This window comes from Anneissia japonica, unplaced genomic scaffold, assembly GCF_011630105.1.
Source record: "Anneissia japonica isolate Jap-2015-1 unplaced genomic scaffold, ASM1163010v1 scaffold288039_len1115542_cov189, whole genome shotgun sequence".
Lineage (NCBI taxonomy): Eukaryota > Metazoa > Echinodermata > Crinoidea > Comatulida > Comatulidae > Anneissia > Anneissia japonica.
Window position 1 is genome coordinate 355,546 of NW_022726160.1, and position 10,443 is coordinate 365,988.

Below are 10,443 nucleotides of genomic sequence, written 5' to 3' on the forward strand. Positions count from 1 at the left end.
TTAAACCCTGTATTAATAACTAAAAATTGATTTTTCCGATGAGTGACTGGTTTGGCTTGTCTTTGCCACATATATTCCCGCGTATAAAACAACCCCAGAGTTTGAGAAGATTTTAGGATGATCTTGTTATGACGGGCGTGATGACCCCCTCCCCCGTTTCACTGTCGGAATTTCTTCTTTCAATACGATCCTCTGGAACCATGCCTGCATTTAGCACTCAAATCGCCAAACTGTATTAAGTCCAAGTTCTAGGCTTGGTAAGTTCAAGGATTTCATTGTATCAGCATATAAAACTTAACTGACAAAGCAACAATCGTCTTGTATGGCATTTATTTCTGGCTCTTCAAATGTACATGGATGGTAACAAAAAATTAGTACATTAGCTTCATTTCAGTAATAAATTTGCATGTTACAGACAATCCTTACATAAGACAAACATGATTTTAAAATCAAAATATTGTAAGTCACGCATATTTTGTTTCGATCATAATTTGCTATTTTAAGCCTCGTCGGATACGCGAGCATAACATAGTAACAGCATCAGTCTTGAACTCACAACCTCTCAGATTTCAAACAAAATTTCAAATTTATTGCATTGTTAATTTAAACAAAAAACCTTGGTTTTTTTTCTTCTCAATCAATCCATGCTGATGGAAGAATTTCCAGTGTACTCATTTTTTAATAAGTTCAATGTCTTGTTCGTCATTTTTGATTGTTTTCTGGTTGTTCTAATTTGTTAAGGTATCCGAGTGACTGTATTGCTTGGTATTGATCAGGAATCTCCATCAAAACATTCAGCGCAAAAGCAGCCTCTGCGTATTTCGACTTGGAATAAACTTCATGAAAATTCACAAACTGAAAGTTATCAAATTTACGCTTTGGCAAATTATCATCAAAATTAACAAGATTATTCCAGGGCCCATCGCCAACACCGACGACAACAATACTAATAGGATACATGGACGCCTCAATTATTGCTTCCGCTGTTAGCTCTTCATTCATAACCTGCCCGTCAGTAATTATTAATAATATATGGTATGACATCTTCTCCTTAACGATTGCAATGGCTTTGCGAATGACTGGCACAAAACTTGTTGGTCCTCCTAGTGTGACCCTTGACACCATTCCATTGTAAAGTTCAAGCACTTCCATGAAGCCGTGGCAGGGTGCGCCACTCGATTTGAAAGGGAACACACCCGTATCTTTAAGCTTCGAATCACCAAAACCGTAAGCCGGTACCAGATGATCAGAATCAAGATTCTCCAGCGTGGCACCGACACACGCTATCACTTTTTGATACGGGTTAAAGACCTTACCGTTGACGAGTTCATGCAGGCATTTGCCACTGAACGTTTTCCTACCTTGCCATTCGTTGCTTGCCGTGAAGTCAACGGCGATGATGATATCGCTTTTCTCCATTCCGGTTTTTTTTATAGCGAAGGCTACTTCATCGTAAGTCCTAAACTTATCGGCAAAAGCTGTGAATGTTTCACACTCCTCCTGTTTGAAACCAAGACTCTCAAATAAGCTCGTCTCTGTGAACCTGGTTTCTCTTTTACTGGATATTTCCTCTCGTTCTTTCTGGGATTTTGGCTGGTAGAAATGCAGCAAGACTAGGTACACAAAGAACCCAGACAGAAAAAGTATGGCAGACATCTTGATTGACAATTACGTTTTTAATACCTGAAAAGAGAATATTTCATTAATACTGGTAATAAAATACCGTACTATAGCAGTAATAATGATGATGATGATGATGATGAAGATGGTTCTGATGATGACAACTGAGATGATGATGATGATGATTGATTACTGATTGACTGAATAATGATGATGATAGTGATAATGGTGCTGATAATGATGAGGATGACTGTGATGACTGAGATGATGATGACAGTTGAGATGATGATGATGATTATGATTGATGATAGATAACGATGATTGTAGTGATGTTGATGAGTGTTTGGTGATTGTTTATGAAGATGATAATGATGATGGTGATAATGCAGATGATAATGACAACGCCCACAAATGGGGATGGTTGCAGCAGCGCCAATGAAAAATTGTATCGTCGGTCTGGGCAATAATTCTGGTTCGCTTATGTTAATATTGACAATGACAATGACAATGACAATTTCTTTTATTTCCTTTCAGCATCAATAGATTATAAATCATACAATAATCCAAGATAATGTTAGAAATATTAAGCAGTCAAAGGAGAAATTCTAGAAGCATAATGCCTGTAAATGTTTAAAACATATCAACAATATAATATAATCAGTCTTATTTATAGGTTTTATTTATATGTTTTGTACATACATATCTAAATACAAGTAGGTAAATAGTAATACTGTAATAGAAAAGGAACATGTAATAATTGTATCAAGCACAGCTCATCAATGAAAAGTTCCATTATTTCAGTTGCATGAAAAAAAAACGTCTTTAGACTAGGGATACAAACCTGCAAACTTTTGCTAACGAGGCAAGCATCACACCCATTAGACCACGGAGAACTATAGGATATACATGCAGTTCTCTTATACGACTGACAATGTGTGCATTGCAATGCACACATACATACACACACACACACACATACACACACACACACACACACATATATATATATATATATATATATATATACATATATATACATATATATATATATAAAAAATCAGTATAATTTAATATACTGTATTCAAAAAGAAAAAAAATTAAAATATTTATTAGAATAATGTGAATACCACTAGACCTTGAAACTTAATTATGATATAAAAATTTAATGGTGGAATGGATTTCCACAGCCTTATTAAAATGCTTATAGAAAAATAAATTTATAAAACAATATGATAGTACAGGAGACAATGCCAGGATAAATCCAATGAAGGTCCAGGTGGGAATTATTTGATTAACTGATTGAATTTATTCTATGATTGAAATGCACATACAATATAAAAAAAAATATTTGTGAACAAAAAAGTAAAAATTAATAAGCATCAGGAATGCCCATTAGGCCAGAGTCCAGTCCATTTCCAAGTGGCGTCCAAAAATTGCACATTAAATAATTACCAAACGGGACTCGGTGTTTATGTAGTCTGGTAGCATGATCGTACTAATTAATGAATCAAGCTCGCGACTAATGCATGCGACACAGTAATTACATACAATATATAATTATACTACATATTAACATGAGTTCTATGTCAATGCTGAAGTGGTTAATAATTAATGACGACATGTAACCCTTCATATTTCATTTTCCAGCAAAGGCAACATAATTTTTGATTAATATTTGTTGTAGATTTTTCAGATTGTAAACCTACCTGGTTATCAGATTATATTCATGCAAAAAGTTGACCCTAGTGGAAAGGTCAAGCACGTTAGTGCTCCATTAGATAACTAAAGCATTTACTTCAGTTATATGGAAAATTTTAAATCCTTGTTTCATTTCCTTCTCAACAGTGATTCACCACTTGCAGGATGGAATTAGCCCATTCCTGCATAAATTAACTGTAGAATAGGATGAAACGTTACCTGATTTAATTACCCTATTCTTGCAGAAACCGAAAAGTCCACTGATTAATCTAAGATAAGATAGTATAATACATTACATACTCCAAGTAAAAAAATGCATGCCATTGTGTCAGGATTCAAAATTTCGACATTAATTATCCTGATACGATGGCGTGCATTGTGATACTTGGAGTATGTATTATACTACTGTGCCCTATTCTTGCAGTGTGTCCAGATGGAAACGTTCACAGGGCACTATAGGAGGTGTATAATCTAATCAGTTTAACAGATGGGTTTCGGAAGCCAAAATACGAAGCGAGGTAGGGCTGTCCATGGAACCAGGATGCAAAGAGGGATAGAAGCACTCAGTCATTACCATAAAATTCTGTGTTTCATCTGTTACATCATTAGTCATGTGATAGTTGGTTTAACTACTTAATAGTTAAAAAAGTGTTGTCATTAAATGGAAAAATCGAGATCATTGGTCGGTCGGTTAGATTTTTTTTTCTTCATTTTTTTTTCCTTTTTGTTTTTAGTAATCCCTGAAACAGGATAGGCCTCAAACTGCAGTCCCTATTATGAAGACCAAACCTAAAGGCTAGTAGCTTGTAGGCACCACAATAGCACGATGGCAAGCTTGCCAATACAAAAAATATTCAAAGTACTGACAGATTATACTAACCAAGTGTATATTGAAATAAATTAATAACAATAATAAATCAGATTAAAGAAAGTTTTATTTGGCTTTGAAATGTAGAACAATAATGTGTATCCGATCCACACGATCATGCACTGGCAGGTCGAGAAAAACCATACTATGTCTATGAAAAATGTCCAGACAAGCACCCTCTATGCAATACAATCAAATAAAAAAGAAAAACATTTCGTTCACGGATGGCCTTAAACCATAAACGGAGTCCAAGTCTAGCTATGTACGACCAGCTTTAAAGTGATGGCTAGACCTAAAGCCTGTTTTTATTTATTGTCCAATATACCGTAAGTATATTATCTAAATTATGACTTCTATTTTACCGATTTTACGTGTGCATGGCCCGATTTTGATAAACAATACATGTCTCTTTTAGATTTTACGTTCTAAATGTTAATTTTGGCAGTGGTATTTCTCGAATTTGTACTTGAACAAAATTTGAAAAAAAAAATGCTGACCCGAATTTTTGGAAAATTTTGGTCGTTCGCAGAGGGCAACACAACATATTTCTTTTTTTTTGGCCTTATCATGCAATATTTGGACTCATTAAACCATTACATCAGTTAAGACATTAGTGACCATACCAAAACAAGCGCTTGTCATCAAGAATAAATGAAAATTTTCAAATCAGCTATTAAAAGTCTGATGTATTGACAATCATAATACATGTTGGACAAAAAACATAAATTTCATCTTCACCATCTGCTATCCGTTTTTAACAATTTTTGCATTAAGATTTTGACCTCAAAAACACAAAGATTTAAAATAATGTCATATTCTTCATTTTCAAGACAAGAAACTGTTAAGTTAACTGATGTAGGTGCTAGCATTGAATAAATGAATAAATATAGTTTAAATGGATGTATTAGTGCATATATAAATTTAATTCACTTCTCTAAAGTCTATTCCAATAAAAAAATCAATATTCATTTTTTATATAACTCACTTAGCAGAGCTAATTTGACAATGGGGTGGTAGGGGTGGTAATGGGAGGTTCCTCCCATATCCCCTGACCCAAAGCCCATGGGTTTATCCTAGTTAGCTTCAGCAGTTTTCATTGCATGGAGAGGTGGGGGGGGGGGGGGGGGGAAAGGGGGAAGGGGAGTGGAAAGTGAGCAACATTGTGAACATTAGGCAAGAATTTGTTTATACCTTGTCTAGCAAACCTGCCACCTGCCAATAATAATGATAATTTTATCCAAAGTCTGTATATTTCTAGCACAACTATTTGCTAAATAAGAGAACAAGATTTTATTTTAATTTTTTTTCCTTCCTCCTCTGACGACCTATAAAAAATAATTTTGCGAAACAAGGTACACAAAAATGTCTAGTCTTAACAGAATTAAAACAAATTAATTCACCTCTCTGTCCTCGACACCAAGAATGAATTATGAGGTGGAGCCAGGGCTGAAAGGATCGTCATTAAAAACGATCTGTTGCGAGCATTTTGTCGCGTTCCATTCTTCATAGAGTTGTGATGCCTAACGACCATCAGGCACTGTGCGAGTACACTGCTTTAGATGTTCCACGTACCATATAAATATAGCGCGCTTCAGTCACAAACATCAAAGAAAAGTTAACCAATTTTGGAACATCAAATTTAATTATATAGAAAATTTATTTAATAATTCTAGGAAAATCTAACAAAATGATGGTCTATCTAATACCTTAGAACCTACAATTTCACCAAGTACAAACCTGCCAGAAAATAACAGTTATTAACAATTTATCTCACAAAAAAAATTATTATATTTTTTATATGTTTTTATATATACTGTGAATGGACGTACATAGTTGCCAAACTCATCACTGTATAGATATAAAAAAAGAAACAAAATACCTGCCTTAAACAAAATAAAAAAAGCCAGATATGTGATGCGATGTTATACATCCATGGATGTACCATCTGATTTTCCAAACGAATAAAAATGAAGAAATCTTATACAGGAGTAGACCATGGAGCAAATATTTTCTCCATGGGTAGGCCTACATATTTTTAATATGATGATGCAAAAAGCTTGTCCTGAAAATATCATGGTACAGTACTGTAGGTTGAAAGTACTGTACTGAGCAAACAGCGTTCATTAGGCTAGATAACAACAAAATACAAATCAATCAATAAAGTTTAGCTTGTTGTAGGTCACACAATCAATAGGGTTTCGTAACGCAAACAGACGCCGGTGAAACCCCAAAGTATACACTTACAAAAATCCCTGATCACACAATTACCGCACACTGAAAGTGTGCAGTAATTCATAATGTATTTCCTTCACTGTTTTGGCAAGCACAGGCTGACAAGGAAGCATAGGCATTTATTAACCAGAACATTACATACATTACAACATATATTGTACATAATTGTCGATTGTGTGTTCGCTTTTAATTACCATACATTTTAAAAACTGAAGTCTTTCAATGTAATGTGCGGAGTAAAACCACACTGATGCCATCTCAGCCAACACTGACCAACGAGTTGCGAAACAGCCCTGCTGCATACCACAGACACTGACAGGTAAAGGTGCATCACAATATATAAAATATCTACTCACCACAATATACTGCAATTTGCCGAATCGACATATTGCTAATGAAGGATTAAGCGGCAACGAACAGCATCCTTAATTTACCGACACACGTAGGTCACCTACATCCTTGATGCGTTCTTGATTGCAAATACCGTGTACCGCAAGCACAAAATAAACAAGGATAATAACAGCCGCCGGATAACTTGCATCCCGATAGAGGGCCCTATAACCATGGAGGTAATCAGAACCATAGATAAGGACAGTTCTGGGCATACAGACGTGCGGAGAGACAATAATAGGAATATTGTTTTAATTCATTTAATTATCAATCTATCAATTAATTTGTATTAATTATATTGTTTGTATTAAGGTACGATTAAACCACCAACCTTAATATCAGTTTGTATTTAATTTTCAAGCAAAGCGAATAATAATAAATAAACCAAAACACAGTGCGACTTCATGGTCGATCATAAAATTAGTTTACTTTTAATATTCTAGAACAAAACTGACAAAAGCTTATAAAAGATTTAACAATAATTAAGAAATCCTAACCTTATTCTGAATCATGAAGCAGCAACTTTAACAAATTATGTTCTACACGGCGTCAAATTTTGTACTTTGGTCACTATTATATCCTATTCGTGAAAAACTCAACTTATTATTTAAAATATAGGCCACTGCATGACCTAAGCCTATGTAATTTGACATAAGATTGCCAACTCTTGAAAGTTTACGGCATAATATATGATTCCAGCCTTACCAACGGGACGACGTGGTTCCAGGAACATATCTGGGTGGGAACAAGACCGACATGTTGGCTTAAATGAGGGGCCGGGGTGGGGGAGGGGGCCTCAAGCATGGAGGAAGGGTACTTTGTTCGATTAAAAATGATGCCATGACCATGGAAAAGTGATATGGTGACCGATTACCAAACTCATTCTTAATCTGATCACAAACAAGTGTGGTGAGCTCAAAATCTCACAGGCCTAAGGGATGAGAAAATTGGTGTTATTTTTATACGTGACAAAAAATAAAATTGAGAAGTTTCACCACGTTAATTTCTATAAAATTCTAATTTTAAAAATCAGCCAGAACGCAATTGTGAAAGCAAGAAAATCAAATTTGGTGTGAGATTTCAATCTTCCCTGGTTTCACCAACAAAGGGTAGGCCTATGTTTTTATAATCATGAACCTCCGATGAATGGAGGCCTATTATTAAAAAGGTCTTCAAAGCAGGCATCCATTAGGCCTACCTACTGCAAGCATTTTCTTGGACGTGAGAAAGCGTAGGCCTTGTTATAAATCGCTTTTATCTATTCGCCTATAAAATATTAGATGACACGCAGCTGATGTTGCACCATCGCCGCGTGTAATAATTTTAGTTTCGGCTTGTTAGATAACCTGATTGTATTTGTTGCCAAAAGATATGAACTTTTAAGGCGGTCGCTTACGGGAGGTAAATCATAAGACAAATCCATATGTCAAAAAGTGTTCGCAGTCGCTTACTTAGTGATGGATTTGGCCTTGTTACATGACGTATGCAGGCCCGTATCCAGGTGTGGGGGGGGGGGTATGGTTCGGGAGAACCCCCCTTTTCTAGCAAAAACCCCTCTTTTCTGGCGAACCCCCTCTCCAAATTTCACAAATAAGTCCTCCTACCAACTAATGCACTGCAGACCCACCCAAACAAAGACCTTTTCAAACATATCTGCTTTTATAGCATTATTTACACCCATAAAGCACAAAAATCCTCTTTCTTTGGGGGTTTCGCCGACCCCACCGGGGCTTCGACCGTGTACCTACCTCTCGCCCAGAAAACCCCCCTGGGAAGAACCTGGCTACGGGCCTGGACGTATGGCAATTTTGGCGAACGCTGGGCATACGCTGGCAGGTCGAGAAGTATATGCATTGATTTAGACAAACGGGACCATATCAGTGGCGGATCCAAGAATTTGAAATAGAAGGGGGCCCAGCGAGAGATCTTGACAGATTGAGGGTCCACTACTTCAGCCCCACCATGGTCAACTAGATGGCTAGAAATGGCACTCTCAAACTTTAAATTTGAATGTATGAGTCCTTTTTTCTCCAAATTTATACCATAATTTGAAAAAAATTAGAAGGAAATGGGGGGGGGGGGAGGACGGCTTTCTTCCCCCACCCCTTTGATTCCGCGACTGCATACCTATGAGAGTGGACGTTAAGGGAGGTGATCGCTTACGGGTGGTCGCACAGGACCTATTAATAGGTCCATGCTTAATCTTAGCTGTATATACCAGGGAAGATTTAATTTATATTCTTCTGATTAAACCAAATAGGCCTAATACTGTAATAAAAACAGAAAGGTCGACTGATTAATCTCAGATAAAATAGTATAATACATACTCCAAGAAGTATCGAAATGCACGCCATCGTGTCGGGATTCAATAATTCGACATTAATTATGTCACCATCAGGAATTGAATCCCGACACTATGGCGTGCATTTCGATACTTGGAGTATGTATTACACTATCATATACTGTAATAAATTACTGTGCTTTCATTTGCTACCTCGATAGGGGTAATCCGAGAGTTACCATGAAGTAACAAAATGTTTTTTATTTCAAATTTAATTACTGTACCGGCGTATGCACAACATTCGAGATTTTAATACAGGTCATTAAGTTACTCTGTAAATCATAATAAAAGAAGGGTGGCTTGCATTTCATATATTATAGCTCTTTCCACCTCCCCAACACGGCACGTCGGCCCTCTGCACATTCAGCAGCCTTGTAGCGCTCGTTTGTTTTATATTATTTATTTTTGGCAGGACTGCAGGAAAATCCCCAAGGGGGGGGGTGTCCAATGGCTAACTCATGGGGCTAAATGTCAGTTACATCACACTAACATTAACATTTTCCAAGTTTCATGGGTCCATTTCGTCAGTCACTCCCTCATTTTCCCACGGTTCGTTTCGACACTTTCGAGTTCGATTTTTCCCACGGCTAATTTGAGGGCGCTAGATACAAACACAAACACGTACCCAGATCATATTTATTGTGTACTGTACATACTACAGTTATGAAGTGGCTTATACACTATATCTTTTTTTTGTATTTGTCAGTCGTAACGTATGTAGAATCGATGCGAAATGTTGACACCAATCAGAAAAATGTACACCGTACTCATATATTCAACATGTTACACAAGACAAACTTATTCTCAGCAAAACAGGTGAGTAAATCTAGGCCTACCCTAGTAGTATTACAGACAGTACAGACAGGCTAACCTCTTTATTATCCCTTGGCAGCCAGGCTGCCATACATAAATTCCGCTGCCATACGTAGGCTAAGTCTAAGCCTAGCCTAGCTAGTGAGTAAGTAGGGCTTGGGCATAAAGAGTCCCTACTGTAGGCAGGGCGGCCGGCAGGGCCTATTATGATCTACTCCAAACACCATAAGCGAACCAAATGAAAATATCAAAGGTCATTAATTAGGCCTAACTAGCCTGCCTAGTCTAGACTAGGGACTAGTAGTAGTAGGGACGGTTTTTAATACCTCCCTCCATCTTTACGATGGCATCTATACAATTAACCTCTGTGGGATATGGGGTGCCATACGCAGCAAAAGTCCATGTTAAAATCAAAATGTAATTGCAAAATTCAATGTCTAATTTATCAAAACGTAGGCGTAAATTTCTCAAAATGTAGATC

The 10,443-nt window shown here is 36.7% G+C and overlaps 2 protein-coding genes across 3 annotated transcripts in view; one reads left to right on the forward strand and one right to left on the reverse strand.

Moving 5' to 3' along the window:
- Positions 1-312: 312 nt before the first annotated feature.
- LOC117113058 (E3 ubiquitin-protein ligase RGLG4-like) lies at positions 313-6,921 on the reverse strand. 2 transcript variants are annotated; one of them, XM_033256285.1, is made up of 2 exons: positions 6,775-6,921; positions 313-1,683 (listed from the first exon to the last, which is right to left on the reverse strand). In XM_033256285.1, exon 2 carries the CDS (start codon positions 1,654-1,656, stop codon positions 703-705), a length of 954 nt encoding a protein of 317 aa, XP_033112176.1. In that variant the 5' UTR covers positions 1,657-1,683; positions 6,775-6,921; the 3' UTR covers positions 313-702. The 2 variants fall into 2 exon arrangements, with proteins under 2 accessions (XP_033112176.1, XP_033112177.1); XM_033256286.1 differs by lacking the exon at positions 6,775-6,921 and adding an exon at positions 6,070-6,667.
- Positions 6,922-9,811: 2,890 nt separating this feature from the next.
- Positions 9,812-10,443, forward strand: part of LOC117113050 — a 10,192-nt gene continuing 9,560 nt past the window's right edge. The window contains exon 1 of the mRNA XM_033256276.1: positions 9,812-9,965. Within this exon, the coding sequence (XP_033112167.1) occupies positions 9,813-9,965 (153 nt within the window). The 5' untranslated portion in view covers position 9,812. The remainder of the gene's footprint in view (positions 9,966-10,443) is intronic.

Bases quoted from the DNA above. Each gene is read 5' to 3' on its own strand.
- LOC117113058 (XM_033256285.1), bottom strand. From the start codon at position 1,656: ATGTCTGCCATACTTTTTCTGTCTGGGTTCTTTGTGTACCTAGTCTTG.